Consider the following 22,455-nt stretch of genomic DNA (forward strand, 5'->3'; position numbering starts at 1 on the left):
TTTCCTTTGATATGATACTTTTTAATTTTTATCTGTGTCTATGCAGAATCAGGCAGAAATTCTGTAAGAGACTTCTAGGTAACAGTGGTGGTATGGGTTTTCTCAAGCAAAAGGATTATTTACTGACAACAACCAGATGTTAATTATCTGCCTGAAACATTTAATTTACCCTAAGGTCATTTATTTCCCCAATTACATCCCAATTGCACACAGAAAAAAATTAATTACGTAAAATAAAAATCCATCATTTTTCATTTGTTACCAGTTATTCTGGGCTTCAAGCATCAGTATGTGCTTGAAGAAATTGCTGACTGAGACAAACAGTGAAGTAAAAAAGCTACAGGGATCCACAGTATTTTTTTTTAAAAGTATCTCACGTTTGCCCAAGTAACTGAGCACAAGCACCTGTGTGATTTTTTTGGCTGTGCGTCACAGATAGAAAAAAAAACAGAGGGAAATTTTTCCTTTAGAGATTTCAAATGGGTGACAAGAGAGATTCAAGACTGGCAGAATTTGGTCCTCAGGCATCATTAAAAACAGACTGAGGTGCATTCACTGTCCAGCAACAGCCCCTGGAAGGATGCTTCCCAGGGGACATGCTTCCTTCAGGGTGCCTTGGAGCAGCCTGAAATCTGCCATGTGTGGACTGGAGGGCACTGTAAGGATGGTCCTGCAACTCCTCCTGCCTTTCACAGGAGTAATTTTGCTGGACTGCCTGTTACTGGAAGGAAGGGACTACTCAGAGCACAGAGTGCTCCATTTGATGCTCCTTCCTTGTACCTTTATTTCCCCATCAAACTGGAGTACCAGCTCCAGTTCTCTTCTATCCAGACCTGTTACGACTGGCTTGTACTTGAATATCTACCATGAAACTGGAATTGCCATAAAAGTTTGGTCTAGTAAGTCTGCTCGAAAGGTACCCACGTTTGAGATCTAGACAAACTGAAATGAGCCACTGTGTCCATCAAGCAGAGGAACAACATTGGAAATGAATTAATTGCCAAACATACGGAGATGGTGCTTATCAAAGAGCTAGGTAAAATCCAGTTGAGTTCTAGATCTAAATCATATTATTTGGAAAATTCTTCAATATAGATTCAACCTGAACGTCTCATTCCAGCAGAATGTGGAAAGCAATTTGGGAAGCAAACTCTTCTTTTTCATACTCTGTCCTCACAGGCAACTGGGTAGATTTTTCTAACTTGCTGGATATTTGGATGTATGTCCTTTTAATGCACAATATGTAAATCTGGAGTGCTGGAGGCAGTCTTAACTGAATTGAATTCATAGAACCATTGGCTACTTTCCAAATTTCGCATGTGAGATGTATGTGAAAGGAACTGAGTCCTCAAGGTTCCCTCCTAATCTTTAAGAATAGGATGAGGAAATTGTTTGTAACTTTAATTGGCAAGGAACAGCAATTTGATTTAGAGATAAAAACAGCGGAAGAGAGTAATAACTTACTCTCCAACAGCAGGAGCTTCAGAAAATACGCAAATGCAAGAGTGACTCCATCTAGCCCAGCATACTGTCTCTAGCAAGTGGCCTAAATAGGTGTCTTGGAAGAACACAAAACAGAGCAAGCATGTATGAACTTTCTCTAAATACTCTCTGAGCTCCCACTCATTTGTGGCTCACAGAAGTCCCCAATGTTTTTTGTTTGTCCTTCCTTGAATGCAGGTAAATTTTAACATCCTATGGCAAGGAGTTCCACAGCTTAACTAAAAGTTTCTGAATAAGCAGCTGCTTTTAAGTTTAAGCCCAGTCCTTCCAGATTCTGAACTGGACTGGCATCCCTTATGTTCATCTGTGTGTATCTGTAATGTTCATGAACTCATGACTACAACTGTGTATATATCCAGGCACAGATTCGCTGAGAAGACATCATTAACACAGCCTGGAGGAGGGTATTCTCTCCAGCAGTGACAGAGCAGTGGTCAGTGACTGCCAGGAGACACCAGTTCAAACTGCAGGTGCATCCACCTTTTATACTTAAGACTTCAGCGTACAAGACCTCCAAGATTCATTCTTAAGAGAAATGCAATTGCTAATTCATGCTGGACGCTGAATCAGAGAATGCTGCAGAAACCACTCTGGACCTGAGAATGTATGCTGGAAGGAACAGAAAAGCAAACAAGAAATGCCTGCTGTTTGTACTACAAAACAAAGTGCCACACTACTGTACCACTGAACAAAGGCACTTAGCAATGCTACTTCAACTGGAAGGACAGTTTGCATAATTTCTTCGTGCTGTATCTTGGAGATAACATTGATTTTTATTTTTATCTTTAGACATTGCTATGGTAATCACAAGTGTGCTAAAATGCCTTTAATAAACATTGTTAATTAACAATAAATCATACCTTTCAACACCATTTAACTTCCATTTGTGCTTTCTTGACATCAGGAGCCCGCCACCCCATGCTCCCTAGAAGGCAAGACACATTATCTTAACGAGACGAGAACTCTGCTTTTCTCCATGATGACATCTGTGCGTTCCTATCAGTGTGAGGCCCCTTCTTTTTTCTTGCTGATGTGGCACGTTCCAAAATGACCAGGCAGATGGGGCCTGAGGCATTAGCGGTGCTAACAATTTTCTTCCAGTAGCTTGCAAGCAGCAGTTTATAGCCCATCATCTGAGTGCCCACCCTTATCATCTGCTAACCCCTCCCTTGCCACCTCCTCTGACACTGACACACGGGGCTGCTCCATGGTGTAATTAATGACTTGCGGAGCTGCTCCTGGGTAAGCTGCCTTTTAGTGACTAAGTGATAACAAACCAGACTGGGATCTCAACTGCTCAGGTGAGTTTTCATCATATTTCAGACCACTACCGCTTGCCCTGTACTCATTTCCTTTTGCTCACAGACATCTGGGACAAGCAGGTGTTTCACGCAACTGAGAAGTAGCTTGAAGTAAATATAAATTCTTCCTTTGAATTAGAATGATTTTGGTTGGCACAGTAATCCAAAAGCAAGATACCCAGTCCTATGGAAATTCAATTACCAAGCCTTTTTGGAGAAAGGATTTGCAAAAATGACAGAAAAGCCACTCTAGGGCTGAAAAATGATCCTTCAGAAAGATTCATTGGCAAGAGCCCAGATAAAGCTAAGTAGCCAATCTGATAAATTTCTCTAGCATTTGCATTAACCTGTTCAGCAATCTGCAGTACTTTATTCCAGCCAATGTAGCCTTTTCCTTATGTATTTATTTTGCAGCTGCTGCAGAAGCTGAGCCAGTGCTCAGTATGGTTCTTATGTATTTCTTGTACCAGCAGCATTTAGAGATAAAGCTGAAGGCCAAAAGCACTCAAACTAGGTCATCTTAAGTGTCCCAGTTGCTGAAAGTACCACACAGTCACAGCTGCTAAAATGTCCCCCTGACCTGAGCCTTTCAGAGGAGTGGGAAGTCTGTGCTTGCATGTTAGACTTGGTTACAGGAACCAAATACACCTGGTTTTGCACAAGATGACACTGCCCAAAATGAATAAATCAGTGTTAATACATGCTGTAACCTAGCCCCCTACATGACACTTACATCCACGTGCATCCAGATTTTGTATTTCTTGCAGATGTCTGCAATAGCTATGAGTGGATCAAATGCCCCGTACACTGTTGTCCCAGCTGTGGCACTCACCAGGAAAGGAACAAATCCCTGCAAAAAAGCACAGAGGCATTTGGCAAGGTCAGAGTGCTGCAGCCTCCTCAGCCTGCAGCAGCCCCAGCTCCTCTTGTGCTGCCTCCACAGTGAGCCCACGAGTGTCTCCTAGGGGAAGGACATCCTGCTGCATTAATTACACCGGCTCTCTCAGATCAGATGCCAGTGATATTATGGTTTCGACCTCAAGGTGGCAGCAAGCTTCCAAACCAGCATCCTCCATTTACTCGGATGCACGAGAGACTAAGGGCTCAAAAGAACAATTCTGCTCCACACCCCCTGCCTGAAACAACAAGGTCTGCTCTTCATGATGTCGCCTAAAACAAATCTCACCCAGGCACCCAACATCTCTGGTGGTCTGTGCCCTGGGCTGCACTGTAAGTATCCCAACGAGTGTCTGAAGGTGTGGTGGTCCAGCCCTGTCAGTGAGAACATCTTGTCTGGGGGTGGCTCCTGGGGAGAGCGCACAGGGGAGGTGCGGGGCTCGCCTCCAGCCCCATCCCTGGTGCGGAGCGGGGAAGACAGCTCTTCTGAGGAAAAGCCAGCAGCCTCCATGGAGGCCAGAGACCATCTCTTGGATTCCTTCTGCTAAAGGCTGCTCCTCACAGAGGAGCACTCACTGTGCATCCCTTTTGAACTACGAGGCCTCAGGTCTGCCATAATTTATACCAGTATTTCATTTTAAATTCATTTGTAATTCTGTTGATTTCATAAACAGTACCCAGAGCAACAAAAGTAAAGAGTGGCTACATTTTTTGCAGGACTGAGGTTTAAACTATCAAAAAGGTCTAAACTTCCTTCTGCAATGGTCAGTAGGTTTGAGTGGCACTTTATTGTCATTCTGCCTCATTTTTTACCTACTACATTGCTTTTCTTAGAAAAAAGTGAGCTTTTAATGAAGATTTGTGTTATTAATGAGCTTTGAATGCTGTATGTCTAATGACTATTTACATAAATGTTGTTGAAGGCACAGGGCTGAGTTCACTGCATGCTTTAATCTGATGTTTTAATTCCAGCTTCTGTTAATGAACACATACAAGAGTAGTGTATTTTTAGAAATGCGTGGATTTTAGTTTATCTTCTATTGATTTGGTGACACTATAAGGAATATTTTCATAAAATACAAAGAAATTCCCCAAATGATTACTCTGTTTTTGTCAATATTCAGCTGAGAAACTGCATCATAGGCTGATAATATAAAAAAGGAGGATTTTATGCAGAACAACATATTAAAAAAAAATAGACAAAAGCTCATGGAGATTATAAAGTAGCTCTAAACGTATTTTCTGATCAACTCTTGCCTCACTAATTGCCAGGCTACATTTCTGAGAAATAAATCAAACGTTAATAAGCAAGTCTGTGTTGTTTTACTAAGGAAAGCAAAACAACTAGCTGTGTCATTCTTTTTTTTTTTTTCTTTTTCTTTTTTGGAAGCAGAAAAGCTAGTAAACTTACTTTTTGTTTGGCTTCAAGAATTCTTCTTTCAAGGTCTGATGGGATCATTTTCCCTCTGGAGCAAGAGAGAGTTGTATGAATAATTTGATCTTTAAATCAGCTCTTGCTGTTACTTCTTAATAGGAAATCCAAATAAGGAACAAAGTGACTTTTTTGCCCAAGGGCTACGCAGCATTGAAGAGCACAGAAAGACTGTGTCCATTAGTCTAAGTTTTTACCCTAATTATTTTGTCAACCAGTTTGAGTCAATATGGTGATGGTAATTGAGAGAAGTTATCTCCTGGCTACCCCCATTAAAGACTGATGCTGCTCCATGGAGCCTCCTGGTCCTGTTTAACTCGACAGCCCCGGGAATACGCTCCAGGCTCCCAGGGAGAGGCTCAGCCCAGGGTCCCAAAAAGCTGACTGGGTGCCAAATCCCACGATCCCCTTTCAGCAGCACAGAAAATGCCAGCTGAGCTGCATGGCCTTCAGCAGCGCAACTCAGCTCTGCCTTAAGCAGTCGTCTCTGTGTTTCCATCCCAGGGATGAACTTGTTTCAGGACAACTGTTCCACACTTTGGTGCATTACACGTACATTACTTTTAGCCTGGAGAAAAGGAGGCTGAGGGGAGACCTGATCACCCTCTACAACTACCTAAAAGGAGGTTGTAGCAAGGTGGGGGTTGGTCTCTTCTCCCCAGTAACTAGTGATAGGACAAGAGGAAACGGTCTCAAGTTGAGCCAGGGGAGGTTCAGGTTGGATATTAGGAAGAACTTCTTCACTGTAAGAGTTGTTAGGCATTAGAACGCGCTGCCCAGGGAGGTGGTGGACTCACCATCTCTGGAGGTGTTCAAAAAAGGTTTAGATGTAGCGCTTCGAGACATGGTTTAGTGGGCATGGTGGTGTTGGGTAAGACGTTGGACTTGATGATCTTTAAGGTCTCTTCCAACCATAACGATTCTATGATTCTATGTTCGCATTTGCTTGAAGCAGGATATGAGAAGAAGCTCCCAGTCTAGACTCATTAAATACACTGTCAGGCCCTCTGTGTTGACTGTATACTGTATTTGCAACACCTTTAGTATGAACCATTTACCTCAGATTCAGAATCCGTGGTATAAGGCTTGAAGGCTAATTTATGAAATCCTGTAAATGAATTATGCAGATAAAACAGTGCTTATACTGAATATTGAGGTTGTCTTTTTTTTCTTTAGCCACAAGCAAGACTATTTAAGAGACAGTATGCATAAACAGCAATAGAAACATGACAGCTCCCCACATGAATAGGAATAAAGTCTTCACTAGTTTTGAATGTTGTCCACTTAGATTAATTTTATTTTTTAAAGATTTTTTTTCAGATTTTTTTCTTTCACTATGCACTGATTTCCTGTTGCTATAAAAAAAGAACCACCTTTACTAAAGCTCAAAATAGTAGTTTCAGGGAAACTAATAAAACCATTAGTTTTAGTTTTGATTTTGCATAACAAAACCTGAAGTGTTTTCATGACATTTGGATGAATGTAAATAAAAAAATATTAATTTCTTGTAATAAGATACTGCTAGGTTTTGTAGATTTTCACCCTTACACAGCTCACAGTAAGACAGTCATTATTTCAGTAGAAATGGGTTTGTACTACTGACTTTTTTCAAAATCTGTCCTGCATTTTACTTATGCAAAACACTAAAAGAATAATTGAAAATATTTTTAACTCAATCTAAAAATTACTCCTGATTTTTCTTGCAGAAGTTCAAGGAAGGTCTAAAGAGTATTCAACTCATTGTGAGTTCCCCCTAGTTACATGTACATGTTCAGAGAAAAGCAGTTGTCTTATCTTCAAAAACTGTTTCTGGGATCATTAGAAGAGTAAAAAAAAACCAAACATGCCACAGGAAGGCAATGTTTTCCTCTTCCAAACATAGTTTAGATGTTGGTCTTTAATAGTTTCTAATTTATTGAACTTGTGCACAGAAACACACACAGGGCTGGGCAGATCCCTTCATTGCTCAAATTTTTTTACCAAGACAAGTGATTATCCAGCCCCTGGTCACACTGAGTATGTGCAGGAATTCATGACCAGGAGAGTGCAATATCCAAATAATGTCAAGCTTTACCAAAGAGCAAGCAGTAGGTCAGCTTTGAGTATAGTCAAAATACATGCTGGAGTACACAACCCCCCCTGCTCCAAATCTAGCAAACTAGCCAACAGCATTGCTGACTTGCACAGCATTTTCACATGTCACCTGAGCTCAGATGACCTGCAACACTTAAAATGCACCACAAAATAACAGGCTTGTCCTTAGACAAACCTCACCCAGATAATGTGGCAGGGGGTTGCACGAGATGTGCTAGGCAGCATCAGAGGTAGGAGGGCTACCGAGTGAGACAGAAGAAACTCAGCAGCAAAAGGACATTGAGGATAGAATAAGTGCTAGTGTCAAAGTCTTCTCATGTTACCCACATCTGTACACAGTTTTCATTGCTGCCACATCAGACTGACGTGTTTTGACCTCAAGCTTGCAGCTAATACACTACTGCTACCAGTATGTCTGCATGGTAGCAAAAGACACAGTGGATATGTATGGTTGTCCAGTCTGTGGTATGAGCAAGAACATGATTTTCTGCATGTTTTCCTGGCTTAAAATTCACCACATATTTACATAGTCCCATGATACAGCAAAACCAGGCAAACCTGGCAGGTGTGGGTCAGGATGGGAAAGAGCCACCAGGAAGCATACTTGGTCTTGCTGGAAACATCAGAAAGATCTCATGGTGCGCCTTTACCCTCCCACAGGTCCACACCTTCACAGAGGGTCATCTCCACTGCACCAGCCCAAATCCTGTGCAAACAACCTGCTTTGTCCCTATGGTGTCCGCTGTGATTTGGTAAGACACTCAGTAATCCTTCTGTTTAGTTGAGGGTGGGCAGGGTAAGCATTGTGGTCTTCACAGAAAATCATCATGCTGAACTTGCGCAAGAAGAAAAGGAAGACATGACTTCATTGATCCATGTCTGTCTTTAGTGAATAGAAACAATCAGAGGTTTATTTTGATGTGTGTTGGTTGTGTTGATGTTGTCATTAATTTCTCTTCAAGGTGTGCTCAGTCTTTTGTTAATAAAGAGATAAGAAGTCCTGAAGTCAATATGCAGGTGCTGTGATTAGCACTGTAAATTGCTCAGTTGGTGCTCTTCTTTTAATGTGGGAGCAGGGTATTTTGATAGCAGTAAAACCTTCCATTTATGCTAAAGCCATTAATAATTCAATACTTTATATCAATGATATTTGGGACTCATAGTAAGAGCATTTTCTATTGAAAAGATTCTCAGTAGAATCAATAGGGATTGTTCTATTAATTTTTGTCCCATAGAAAGTTTTTTTTCCCTAAAATCGAAAATCTTCATCAGAACATGTTGATTTTCTTTATATACCATTGTTTTCTCAAAAGGGGTTTTCATAGAGAATGAAAACCTTTTAGTCAGGTGAGTTAAGCAAGAAGTTATCTTCCACCAGTTTTGTAGAGCCTATGGGACCTGTAGGTTGGGTGCCTGCTGTGCTACTCCTTTCCATGAACCATCCTCCTCCTTGGCCTATGCTGCCCACAATGCTGCCAAGACCCTTCTCCCCATATCCCATCACAAGGGTGTCCCCATTGAGGGCACTGCGGGAAATACAGTCTAGCTGAGAAAGATGGTGGGGGCATGAAGTAATAGAATCACATTAGTAAATGCTCCTCAATATTTTACTCCTATAAAAGGCCCACTTCAGCTCATTTTAATGGATCAGAATGTAAGAGTCTCTAAATGCTCTATTTTGACCAAAACAAGCTTCTTCCTGGTTTCTTAGCAGAACGTGTAAAGAATGATTGATTAGTATTTTGTTTCACTTCAGGATGAAAGAAAAAGTACCAGAAATCCCTGAGGAAGGGAACTTTAAGATTTTCTGATGAGCTCCAAAAACTGACTCGTAAAGAAGCTACTGACAGAGCCATTTCCTCAAGTGGGATAAATCAGTGTAAGGTTGCTGAAGATGCTAACGCTATGATGAAGTATACCAACTGCTGACTGCATCCTATATGCTCTCTCTTGAGCTGAGCACCTGATGATCCTCTTCTATGTACCAATAAAAAGAGCTGTACTTGGCATCTTTACTTACCTTTCATCACATCTAATCAAAATCACACTATCTGTACCAATACCCAAGGCTGCAGCTCCTTTCTTCACAGAAAAGTGGCTCTGAAAAAAATACATTTACTATTATTTATTATTTTCACTATTATTTTTTATCTAATTTAATATAAAACATGACACTCTTGCAAGCCCTTCAGCAAGTAGTCCCACATAGGCAGTAATTCTATTCACAGCCTTTTTGGAAACTGGTAATTGTAATTTGAGGACTCGTATCAGGTCACTACAATCAGAGAAACAGCAATCACTCTGATCTGGATTTACTCCTGGAACATTAAATACACAATTGTGGCTGATGATGGGCCCAAATTCTCTCCTCGATGCATACCTGCAGCTTCTATTGCTTGTACAGATTCAGCTATGAACTTGATTTACTGAAACAAAAAATTATCCCCTAGAGAATTCATTTAGTTTGTGGAGTCCAGAGTGATGTGCTTCTGCTATGTAACTTCTGGTCAAATAATATACTGGGGGAAATTAAGATAGGAAGCCCAATTGTGATCTCATGCCAGCGAAAGCTAGTAATAACTCCCATTAATAAAAAGAGCTACCACAGTTTAAAATCAGAACTGGGCTATTAGTAAGACTGTTAGTTAATCTGTATGTACAGAATAAAATGTAGAAGTTATACACTCAAGTGCATCGTAATTTTCTCTAGCTCATAGGACTTAACTCCTGAGCCAGTGTTGGTTTATGATTCTAATTTAAATCTAGTGATTATATAATGAAATAGTTTTATATCAAATCATACCACCAAGACTCTGAATTTGTATTAACTCAAACTCAGCTGTGACAATATTGTCCAAAGTAGTTTTAACTACAGATTGTTAAACTTTGAAAAAATGGAAATTCTTTATGTATACTACAGTACCATTAGCTTAGGATGTTACACTATAAGAAAGTTCAAGAAGATAAAAATCTAACAGGGTTTTTTAAGTGTCCACAACGTTAAAGAGAGGAAGACATATAGTCTGCAGAAGACCACAAAGCAGAGAAGTAATCACTATTGCTTTGTCAAGGGAGTATTTGGCTTCAACAGTAATGCAAGCAGCAGAGAGATGCAGGAAAAGAGGTGGACACGATGGTTACACACGTCTGCTTCACTTAAAGACCATGAAGTCAGTGGGATTTCACTACATACTAAAGGGCTCCGTACATAACGAACACTTTGAGAAATCAAAATCCATTCTAAACTAACTTTATGAAAGAGAGAGGAAGAAGAGTAGAACTTCAATATGTATGTTCAACTTAAGAAGTAAAATCCCATGTTATAAAAATTGCTCAGCGGGTAGTTTTTCACTGAGTCCTGACTTACATGGTTAAGGTTGTATAAGAGTTTCCACTCCAAACTCCTTTTTTCATATGCCTCTATCTCACCATTGTGGCTGAAATGCTTCAAGTTTTCATGATGCCCACTGACTTTTTCAATATTCAGACATTTTGAAGAAGTTCAGATTGCTCTTGAGCCATGATTCACTGATGATACACGGTAAATTTGAAAACACTTCTTCAGGTAAATGATACTTGCCATACTCCATCAATTTTTTTTTAATGCAGTGGGTTGGTATAGCCTTCCCCCATGGGGCATGGCTGTAGTATATCAACAACGTGCACTGAGGAGCCGTTGAGCACGTTGCCTAGACCTAAAATCAGCTTTTAAGGCCTTAGTACAGCAAACCACTCTAGCCCTGAACTATGCACGTTCTGAAATGTAAACACATGCATGTCAGATTGACTTTCACACAAGCTGATGATCAAATGAAACACATACCCATGTGCTTAGATGAGCAACAAGGGATTTGTGCCTGTGTTTAAGTGTCTGCTGAATTAGATTCGATTCATTGCAGCTAGCCTAATAAAGCTTAAGTCATCAAATAGGCTCCCTCTGCATTTTGGGGGAAACAGGCACCTCCAGGGAAGGATTCATCCAGCATGAGGGTTGCTGGTTTGGAGCAGGTGCTGAATGACATCAGGTGAGGAGATTTCTACCCCTTCCCTACGGACCAAGCCCTGTGATACCTGCTGTCTGTGAGAGTGGGAAGTGTACAGCACCTGCAGGCACCAGGGCTCTGGAAACTGGTAGATATTTGATTTTAACACAACTGTTATTGTCTAGCCTATTAAAACCATGGGTTAGTGGTATGCTCAGATTAGATATGGAGTTTTGCCCTGTTGTTTTTCTAGTTGGAGTCACAAACTGCTAGGAAGTATTTATACATTGAACATCACAGGCCTGCTCAGCCATCACACTGATATTTTTCATGGCACGTTCTTTACTTCATGAACCCAAATTTTTGAACAAACACATTTCCATAAGCTTCATCAGCTTCACTAAAGTTAGTGGACTTTTCCCAAGTACAAATGCACTGTAGATTAAGGCTTGGACTGTGAACAATCCACAGACCTCTATGTGTGGAAGATACTGAAGTCTCTTCCCAGCCTTGTGGGTCTCCCTGAGCCCCATGGTGCAGCAGTGCAACTTTATGAGAGCAGGGAGCAGGAGAGGCCATGAAGAGGCTACCGGCATGAGGAGGCTTATAAAAAATTCGAAGTTTAAGGAGGTATCTTCAAACACTGCAAAAACTGAAACAGAGCTAGAATATGGCCAGCATAACGACAGTTCGTTGATACGTGATATGAAGCTAGAATTGAATTTACATACTTAAAAAAATTTAGTCTGTTTTTTTACTCATGTATTACACAAACTGATGTGCACGTACCGGGTAGTGTAATACGTAAATACAGGTAGAGATGTAGGAGTGAGGAGTTGCAGATATATTTCACTGGGTTTTGAGTCAATGACATAATGTTGATTAATTTTGCTCCTTATTCCATACTAGTTAAAATAGATTCACTATAGCAATTTGTTTTTCTAATAGAAAATAGAACTATTCAAAGTGCCTAAAAAAAACAAACAACACAGATTTGAATGGTTTACTATGAGGAAGAAAATTAAGCCCATGTGCTCAAAGGCATCCACTGGAATATGGCCAAGCTCAGCTGCTTCATTGAGAAGTCTCATGGCACTGCTAAAACAGCATTGGGGAAAAAAAATGAATGTAGTGCTGATAGCTTGGTTGCCTGAACGCTTTTTACAGACCGAAGGGAATTCAGTGGTCAGGAACCAAAACAGGTTTAGGGATAAACTGGGAAGAAATACAGAAGTCTGTGCACAGAAGGGCAAATGCAATTACAATTTCTAAACAAACTCTGAATATGAAATTGCTCAATCTGTGTATACAGTCACAGATATATGACTGCTGTTATGTTTTTGTGTCTCAGGGTAACATCAGAGGAATTACTCCAACTGCCTGAGAGGCGCTGAAAGAGCCAGGATGGAAGTGAAAATGGAAAAATATATAGTTTTAAGAGCAAAGAAAACCTTCCTAATGATGACGAATATCAGACTTTATTTTAATATTCCTGGGATGGTGCTGAAAATTTGGTTGCCTGTGTAATATAAAGGTAAACACAGAAAAATATAAAGGTCAAAGAGAAGAAAATGTTTGCAGAAATAAGCTTGACTAGACAGAACTCCTGAGAGATTCAGCTGGGCTAATGGGGAAGGACATTAACTGTGACCTCTCTGGGAACATGGGGGCTACACACTGTTCGGCCACGCAAGGAAGTGAGCTTGAACACCGTCTTTCACAACACAGCCATGGAGGAGTTACGCAGATCTGAAGTCTTATGGTGGGAGAAGCAGGGTCAAAAAGGGAGGACAGGGACAGGCTGCCTGATGCCAGTCCTGAAAGAAAAACCAGGCTCAGAGGAGCTGCTAGGTCCAGCCTTTCACCACTGTCCTCTGCTTGTCAGAGACAGGAGGACACGCAGGTGGGAGTGGGCTGTCACGATGGCTTTCTCCCTCCCTCCCTCCCGTCATGCACTGCAGAAGGGTGCATGGAAGACTACAAATACATCCCAAATAGAGAGGAACCTCAATTTGTCTCTGAAAAGAAATGTGGTTAAAATTCAGTTGTGAAGGAGAAGGTATAGAATATTAACCAATATTATTGACAAAAGCATATTATTGGTCAGAAAAAAAATTTGATGATTTTGAGTCAGGGGAATTTTCCCTTTGGCTAAAATTTCAAATGCTGTTAGAAATAGGTTTGTTTGCCTGATAGCCATTTTTTCATAGTTAGCTTTGTAAAGTAAAATCACAGTATAAATTTATTACAGATGCAATAATGAATAGGCCTTTTGGAAAAAGGAAGAATTCAAGTAATTAACAATGTTACGATGCTGAAGAGTATGGCATTGTTATTTTAAATGAACAGTGCTTCAATATACAGATGCTTCTATTTTTATAGTTTGCTAAATTACTTGCTAATAACACGGCAAGGTTGAAGCCGTCAGGAAGAACCAGCCTAATGCCATGAGCCCCAAAGGCCACGGCTGGTTTTCAGATTGCAGTTTCTCCTTGCTCACATAGACCCAAAGTGACACAAGCTTTGTGGAGGGAGCTTATCAGGAGGAATGCTGAGACATCCAGCAGCTGAATCCTCTCCGAGGTCCACAGGTTTGGTCGCTGGCAGCCTGGTGCCCAGCAGACCTGGACCCCCAGCTTCACCCCATCAGCCACACACCAGCAAAGGAGGTGAACACGCTTTCCTCTCCATCTCTCCTGGGCTTTAAACAATGTGGTATCCCTGGGTATGTAGGCCAGGCTACTTCTTTCTTCATCATTTGAAATTGTGTGGCTGGTCCAGGCTTGCTGTTTGAGCTCCGTCAACAGTGGGGAAGAAAAGCTACCTCCAGAAGGCACCTCATCCCTGAGGCTTTGGCATCCATTTTAGACTAGGATGAGTTGCAGATCTTGCTCTCCTTTTATTGGCTATAAAAAGCGTATAGACTAACTCAGATTAAATGTTTACACTTTAGGTGATTAAAGTTAAGCAACATGAATCCTATCTTTAACATCTAATTGTAAGCTATAGCTTTTCCTTCAATTATCTACAAAAAGAGTACACTGTGTCCCACCACATTTTTAAATACAGTGTAATGACATATATTTTTGCTATTGTTTCTTTTAGTTACTGCTATTCAGTTTTTCAAGTTATTTGCTAATGTCAGGACAGAAATGAACATATTAACATTTCTGCCAACATAGTAATGTTTCCATCTTTAGCATTTTTGAAATACATAACTTCATACTGCTTTTCTGATCCAGCAAGACTCACTTGTTTTTTCTCAGTGTGGATAGTTTTACAGCATTATCTGTGGATAAGAAATGCTGCACCGAGTTCAAGAGGATCCTGTGGCAGTGTAAAAATCACGTGATATCGACCAGATGAAGGATTAGACCTAAATGATGAATGTCTCCTTTGGGATAGGCTACCCTAGAGCACTATTTCTCTGGAAAATGGTTTTACTTAGATTTGAATGGTGTTACTTGAATTAAGTTGCTCCTCAAACAAGATCAAATTTTCACTACTCCCCCCTGGCTTCAACTACCACAAAAAAATACTTTTCTAGTTATTATGCATTAGGTAATGCAAAGAAAGAACAGGTGAATCCATGAGTTTGATTTTTAGTTTCCTTAGATGGAAACAAAACTACTCCTTACTTACACTGTATGCTCAGAAATATAACTTGCGGCTTCCTAATTTATACTACCAAATGGAAAACATGATCTCCAGGCTCCTCAAATCTTTCCCTGGAAGCCCCACCACACAGGTCACCCCTTGGACTGCTTCTTGCAGGTGGCAGTCCTGCAAACCGTCTCCTGTCATCTGGCCAGAGGGCAACCCTACGTGCCATGGAAGTGGTGGGACTAGAGATCAGCTTTTCATTCTGCACAGAAACCAAACCAGAATCTTCTGTAGGCCATGTGAAATGGAGGTCTATTGAGCTGTTTGCTTTGAAACAGAAGTCATGTTTTAATTTCCTCCTGCCGCAGCACCAAGAACCTCCCTAGTAGGTTTCAGAAACTGTTCAGATAAAATCTTTGCCAAAGCTACCCTTCTCCCACAGTTATTAGTGTAGTTTGCCATATTCCCTGCAAGTAATGGGGCTTGTCCAGAAGAGGAAATCAGCAGGCAAGAAGCTGAAGTGGTGATTGATTGTTAACCGCCTCCTCCCATCTAGTTGCTGTGTGGATGCTGTGTGCGCTATTGCTGTGAGGGTGCTCCCCTCCCACCACAGACAAGCCACCTTGCACAGTGCTCCCCCGGAGGATGAGGTCCCTCCAAGTATGTCCGGCTGCCTACAACGCTGAGACCTTACACCTGAGCAGCCAACAGACCCCCCCACCCCTTCACGGTCAGTGGATGCCGGAGCTGCGCTCCCGGCAAAGCCTCGGGCAGGAGCTAGTTCACCCCAAGAGCAGTGCAGACGGGGGGATGCCAGAGGCAGAGAGGGCCCCTCTGTGTCCCCTTGGGTCTCTAACTGGGTGAAGAGGTCCCTTATTGTCAGATCAGACTCAATCATCTGCCTGTTCTTACTCTGCATTTTTTTCCCCAAATTATGACAGGAGTTGTATTGCCATTTCCTTGGTGAGCTCCTGACAAAGTGTTCCTCCTTAGGGGTCTGCTAGAGGGGTGGGAAACGAGGAAAACTGATGTGGACTACATGAGCACAGTCTTGCTGGGTTGGAGAACAGAGGAGATGAAGAAATTTCTACATCTTTCCAATTACACCCAGCTTTTTTTTTTTCATTCTCTGAATTGTGGATTGAGTCTGTACAGCTCCTAATTAAACATCAAATCCATGGAAAAGCTGCAAGTTTCTTAAGCTATTTTTATACTACCAATAAAAAGGCCGAAGGCTGTTTTGTAACCTGAACCCAACTAGTTCTCTACAGCTAAACCTTTCCCCTCTGCAGCCCTACCCTCCTCAGGGTAAGATTACTTTGTCCTTTTTGCTTGCTAGGGGTGATCCCTGCTCCATACTGTTCCCAGCTACTGTTGGATGCTGTTTAAGAAAGGGCTAGTTGGCCAGGTCAAAATCACAACAGGGAATGGGTTAAAATTCAACAGGACTTGCCTTATAGACAAATGGATCAACTAAAACATTCTGAGAAGGCAGCTTTCCCTTTCAGCCGCTTTCTCCACACTGAAAAAGGGATGTGCTCAGCTGAACACTCACAGCAGCCTAAAGCTGATGATGCAGTGGGACACAGGAGGCGGCCTTCATCTTAGATTTTTCATTGTGTTTGAAACAGCAGACTAAAATAGGTTTTTACAACTGGCATCCATCACTTTTACCCCTCTGAGTCCAGGTCTCTTGCGTCATGTGCAGTCCCGAACAGTTGCCCTGAAGGACATCACTCTGCTCCTGCACCACTGCAGATGAAAGAACCACTGATGATGCACTGGTGAATACAGAGGATTGAATTAAGTCCTGAGCGCAAGTGCATCTCAGTGAAATTATACCTGGGCCAAGACTGACCCAAGCAGGTACAGCGTATTTCACCATCACTGGTAAAACAGAAATAAACAGAAGCAGAGTGAAAGATAAGTCATGGTCCTACTGAACGTCTCAGGGAAGATCTACGTACTGGGAACATGCATGGTTGGAATAGTCACATAACCTATCTTAGGCACCTAATGTAGGTTGTGTATGTCAGGAGGCTGATCCCTCTGTATGGTCAATGATCAGAAGTAGATGAACCCCTCCTGAAGGTGATTTAGAACATCTAAATAAAGGAATAGGCTCCTAAATAAAGAATTACGTTCCTAATTTGGGTGCTCTGAGTTTCTCTCCAGAGGTGCATCTCTTTACTGGCTGTGCAAGGAATGAGGCTCCTAATTTAGGTACATGATGCACTCCTAAATTAGGAAGGGATTTACAATTACTTAGAAGCTGTGAATTACTCCTCCCTTCCCTTCTCCCCCACTGGCAGCTGAATTTATCACAGCATCAGACTGAGGCCAGATTCTGATTACGGTAATATCGGCAGCAACTGTGGCATAACTTTATTCATTTATAGTAATGGAAGCTCTAGACTGGTAGAAAGGAAAATAGAGTCTGGTCTGTGATGCTGAAATTCTTGTCTGAGAATTGCTGATATTGGAATCTTTGCTTCTGACTGAAAATTTTGATACAAAAATCTCCAAGATTCTAAACACATACAAAAACTTTAAACTTTGTTTACTATCATGCCACATGTGCATTTACTATCATGCCACACAGAGCATCGGGAAATTATATCATCCCGCTTATAATCTGCTTGTTCCACAGTCATTGTCTTACAAGAGCATCCAACTGTGGCAGAGAGAAACCACAATCAGGCTGGGGAGTCTAAAAGTAAGATCTAAAAGAAGATCAGCATGATGAGACAAATTACATTCCCATCTCTTAGTGTCTACTCAGGTTCTGCACGACATTTCCTGTCTAAAAGGAATTGTACTTCTAGGCCTCTGCAATCAATTCCTGTGACAGCCTCTGCTATTTTGAGGGTTAAACCCTGATCCCATATCCTTTGGGCAATTAAGGGTTAAAGGGTCCTGTCTTCAAGTAGTGTGATTTCTTAACTTCCTTAGAAGAAGTGCCATTACATACTTTATAAAAAACTTGATTGAGGAAGGGACAAAACTGCAATTTCAAGATACTTTTAAAAACGGATTTCAAATGCTGTTCTATGGATTCTCTAGTATGTTTGATTTTGGAATGTTTAATTTGCTAAGGGAACTGCTTCTTCCCTGGCATGAAAACACAATTATTAAAGCTCATTTCATTATTTTGAGACTGATAGCGCAATTTGGTTCATCGTTTCACATTCCATCACTATGAATACAATAAAATTCTCTAATGATTAATAGGATTTGTTATTTTAAATAATCATGCTGAACCTTATTTGCAAGACTTATTAAGTCTGTAACTTCCATATGAATAATGCATCTCTAGCTGTACAGCCCACTTTGGAGAGTTGCTACTCATTGGTAGAATATCCTCCTCTTTGACTGCTTTGGGGACAATTATTCTGCAACGCGGAGCCTGCAGTTGTGTGTTGCGTCTCATCCTCAGACGATTTCCTCCTAGAATTTTCTGATCAGTTTTTGGACTCTTTGCTCTTCACACTTGCACAGAATGGAAACATGTTCTCTGACAAGTCAAAAAAGGCAGCCAGGAGGATGTCGTTACCTAACATGGACAGTATCTTGCTGAGCCTCAGCCATGAAAGAGTCCTTTCTGGCTGAGCCTGCACAGCTGGAGAGAAATTTAGAACGCGACCAAGAAGCCCAAAGAGAGCTCAGAGCCCCTCCTGGGTATAGCCTTTCCTCTTCCTCTTCCTCCTGCGCACGCATTCTCCACTATAAGCTGCAAGTAGTTTTAAAATGGCCATAAAGCCAAAATAACTCCTGCAATACAGACAGAAATATGACTTCTGTACAGTTGTTCAAAGAGCAAAAAACTCTGTGTTTCTCCCATGAGGACTGTTCTGACTTCTCCCATGCCCACCTCCCCTCACCTCTTGCACTGCCAGATCCCGTCGGTGCCTGTGACGAACCCTCGTGTCCTGAAGCTTTTGCTCACAGGCAGAAACCCACAGCAGAGCCCAGCTCCCCACTGTATACTGCAGCCACTCCACTGGACACACACACATCATTTCCATACTACTGTCTTCATGTATGTTATCAACCTCTCATTAAACAACAGCAGGAACAGTTTCAGCTAGAAACATTTTGACTCAAAGTGATTTTCTGTTCCCCCAGAGTGAGCCAAACAAAAGACACTGTTGGCAGACAGTGCTGAAGCCCAATGATGTGCTCTCATCATTTGATGTGGTTCTTACCATTCACATCGACATTTATGCAGACACAAGTGAGAGCAAAAAAATGGCAGTGGTTTGTAGAGCCTGCTCTCCCTGGGTTTCAGCCACAGATCACCGCACAGCTCATCCCTATACGTATCAAAAAGCCAGCCCCTTCCCATTTTTTTATTCCCAGTGAAGGAATAACAGAAATGAAGACAGTGGGCTACAAATTCCCGTTTCGCTATTTTCTTCATCATAAATTCATACAAGCAGACGTAACAGATAGGAAAAAACCAGAAACACATACATGTTCTGATGTGAAGGCAACCAGCCTGGGAATAGCTGCCATTCCTTTTTCTTTAACTTCTGGGAACATCTTGAAACGTGCAATCAACATAGCATACATGTTAGATATGGCACCACCTGGAGTCCACAGTAATATACTGTTACTTTTTCTATGCATTGTAATATCATTGCAGAACAAACGACAAGTCTTCCTACAGTCTTTCTAACTCTAATGTTAATGTTTCTGCCTTGTGGCAGAAGCATGGATTCTTCTTCCTGATGCTCCTCACAGCTGGGTTGTGTAATAACAGGATCTGCTACACCCAAAAAGCAATTTATGCAAAAACTACTACTGCAAAAAAAAATTATCAGGGCCTCCTTTCATCCTCATTTTTGCTTCCATTTCTCCTTTAGTCCCCAATCTTATCTTTCAGTACGCCATCAACACATAATCCCCACTCTGTTCCACCTCCCAAGCAAATGCCACCACAAGGCAACTTCCTAAGGGGCTTCCGAGTGCAGACTCATCTGTGCTCTGCCCTCCCAAATCAGGGTGGTGTTTCATGCCCCAGCTCTGAGGAAATCCACATCGTGAGTCCCAACAGATACTATCTTCTGGGTAACCGGAGCCGGGGGAAGGTAGAGAAAGGAAAAAAGGTCATCCTAACACATACTTTTCTTTTTATTTGTCTCCTGATGGGAGCAAGGGGAAAAGGTTGGATGTCCCTAACAGGAGCCTTAAAATCACTGGCATACATTGACTTAAAATACCCATTTCAAGATGATGGGTATCAGATGACAGCTCTGCAGTACTCTGTTCCCCTATTTCAATTGTCAATGCATAAATTAAAAACGAGCACTTCATTTCTCCTTTTTGAGATTTTTACAAACTGAGCCTGTGTATCTACAGCGGAAGAATGTTTGGTCACACATTAATGCTGCATGAGCACTATGGGAATATAATGCAGAACCTGAGGCAGAGTCTGCGTACTTTTACATATGTATGCACATAAACACACACAGAGACATGTATACATAAAATCCATCAGTTTTATCCTGTATATATATAGTCTATATATACAAATTGATTATATATTGATGTTTATGCACATTTATTTATATAAAGCAAAGGTGTGTATTGATCATGGTTTTAGGCTTTTAAATGAACAGGTCAGAGTGCAGCTGAGGTAGAGTTCAACTAACCCAAGTTTCACCCATCTAAAAATGGAGTGAAGAGCACAAGACATGCACGTCCATAAGATGGTTTAGTCCATCCTAAGGCAGCTGTTTGCGGTAGGCTGGGTAGACTGGCCCTGCCGACGCATCCACCCCTCTCCCTTGAATACCTGGGAACTGCTGTAACTAGCCCAGGGTAGGCACCCGATGCTTGGACAGCCAAAGTGAGGTAAGGTAAAATCCACCCTTTAAGCAGATCAAGGTAGCTCTGCTGAAAGCAGTGACGTTACACCATGTTACACCAGCAGGGTATACGTGCTGACAAATTTAACATCATTTTGACTGTGGTAAGATTTGTATTTATCCCACTGGAGAGATATATACTGTTCCACAGCCCACGGAAACTGTGCCCTTCATTTCTAACTGATGTTCTAGCTCTGCCCTTGCAGGGAGGCTGCCCCTGCTCTGGGCCTTCCCTGGCCTCACTAGCCCTCCTCTGAATCCAAGTGAAAATGCCACAGAGGGATGGCATCGCTGGCATGGGCGTCAGTACAGGTCGGGCTTTTCCCTCCCCTTTCAACTATCTTGAGAGGTATGAACATATTTCTACACCTCTTTTCACAAATGACAAAACAAGAAATGGAGAGACTAAGAGGAAATGCTTGGGTACCTGTCCCTAAAAAATGCAGATGTCACATAACGGTTGCTGTTGATGATTTAGATGACTGAACTAAGGTGTCCATGTTGAAGGAATTTGGCCTATCTTGCCCAAAGTCATTGGCTCAGTGTCAAAAGAATCAAGACTGAAACATTAAGTTTCTTCAATATTAGGCTTTCTTATTAGTATTTATCACCTAGCCATTTAACCTTAAGCTTATTAATAAGTCTGCATTTTGCCTTTAATTTTGCAGCTGTGTTTACACCCACAGTTAATTGCAGGCAACAAAACACACCTACAGAATTTGGAGAATGTAATCAGGTCTTTATGCTTTGCATGTACTGATACTGTATATTTCATTCCAGAGAATGCAGAGAAGAACTTTTTCTTCGCAACAGCAAGATCTTCAGCTGAAGCTGTGACAGTTGAAATGAGAAGACAGCATAGAGATTATTTTGATTATTACCTAAAAAACCAGAACCTGCACACTGGGTATTGCTCCCTTAAGAGAGTGAATTAGAAAGATAAACTTTGCACAAACCCAAAACTGCAGAGAAAGAATGAGAGGGGGAAGCACCACAAATGCCCAGCACAGGTCCACGCGTGCCAGAGAGCCCGTCCCCACGCAGGTTTCAGCCAGATGAATGAGCTCCCACACCTGACACACTAGCAACACCCTGGCCCCCCAGTCAGGCAGGGACCCCTCGCAGACCCGCGAGGGACAGCAGCTCCTCCTGAGGCATAGACCTCTCCTGACTCCCACTCTCTCAAGCACGGTTTGCCAGACTTGGGCAGATCTGACGCACACGGTGAGCCTTTCGCCCTCGCCTGCTGCCCGTGCCCAGCCTCTGCCCACCGGGTCTCTCTCCCCTCTTAGGTCTCTGACCAGCCCGGCGCGGCTGTTGAGGCTCAAGCCTGCAAGGTGAGGAACTGAAGACCAGCTGTACTGAGTCATGCCAGGGACTGGACTGTAACCAACCACTATCCAGTTTCCAAAAACTTTGGCTTAGGTCTTGGGCTCATGATGTACATTTAGATGCTGCCCTGTGCGATGAAGCCCACAGTTTTGGTGAGGACCTCTGAGCCCTACAGTAAAAGCTGTCAGAGCTTTTGCTCTCAGTGCTTTTTAAATAAGGACTCAACAAGAAGTAATGTAAAATCTTCTCATCTTTTTCTCCACCTCTGTGGAAAGGCTTAGGACAAAACTCCTGCACCACTTCCCATGTGCATTCAGATGTGAGAAGCTGAAGATGAGCCTTGCCTGATCTTCCACACAGCATGAACTTTACCCTTCATGCCCTCAGAGAGCTGAACATCCTAAGCCATTACCCGTGAGGCCTTGCCTTTGCTCAATACT

The 22,455-nt window shown here is 41.9% G+C and overlaps 1 protein-coding gene across 1 annotated transcript in view; it reads right to left on the reverse strand.

The window, feature by feature from the left end:
* GAD2 (glutamate decarboxylase 2 (pancreatic islets and brain, 65kDa)) overlaps positions 1–22,455 on the reverse strand; it is a gene marked incomplete at its 5' end in the record, with an annotated part of 33,221 nt that overhangs the window by 8,838 nt on the left and 1,928 nt on the right. The window contains 5 exons of the mRNA XM_009702713.1: positions 2,364–2,428; positions 3,538–3,654; positions 5,113–5,167; positions 9,248–9,327; positions 19,287–19,402. Of these exons, the coding sequence (XP_009701015.1) occupies positions 2,364–2,428; positions 3,538–3,654; positions 5,113–5,167; positions 9,248–9,327; positions 19,287–19,402 (433 nt within the window). The remainder of the gene's footprint in view (positions 1–2,363; positions 2,429–3,537; positions 3,655–5,112; positions 5,168–9,247; positions 9,328–19,286; positions 19,403–22,455) is intronic.

The sequence above is a fragment of the Cariama cristata genome, unplaced genomic scaffold (genome assembly GCF_000690535.1).
Source record: "Cariama cristata isolate BGI_N322 unplaced genomic scaffold, ASM69053v1 scaffold36206, whole genome shotgun sequence".
NCBI classification, from domain to species: domain Eukaryota; kingdom Metazoa; phylum Chordata; class Aves; order Cariamiformes; family Cariamidae; genus Cariama; species Cariama cristata.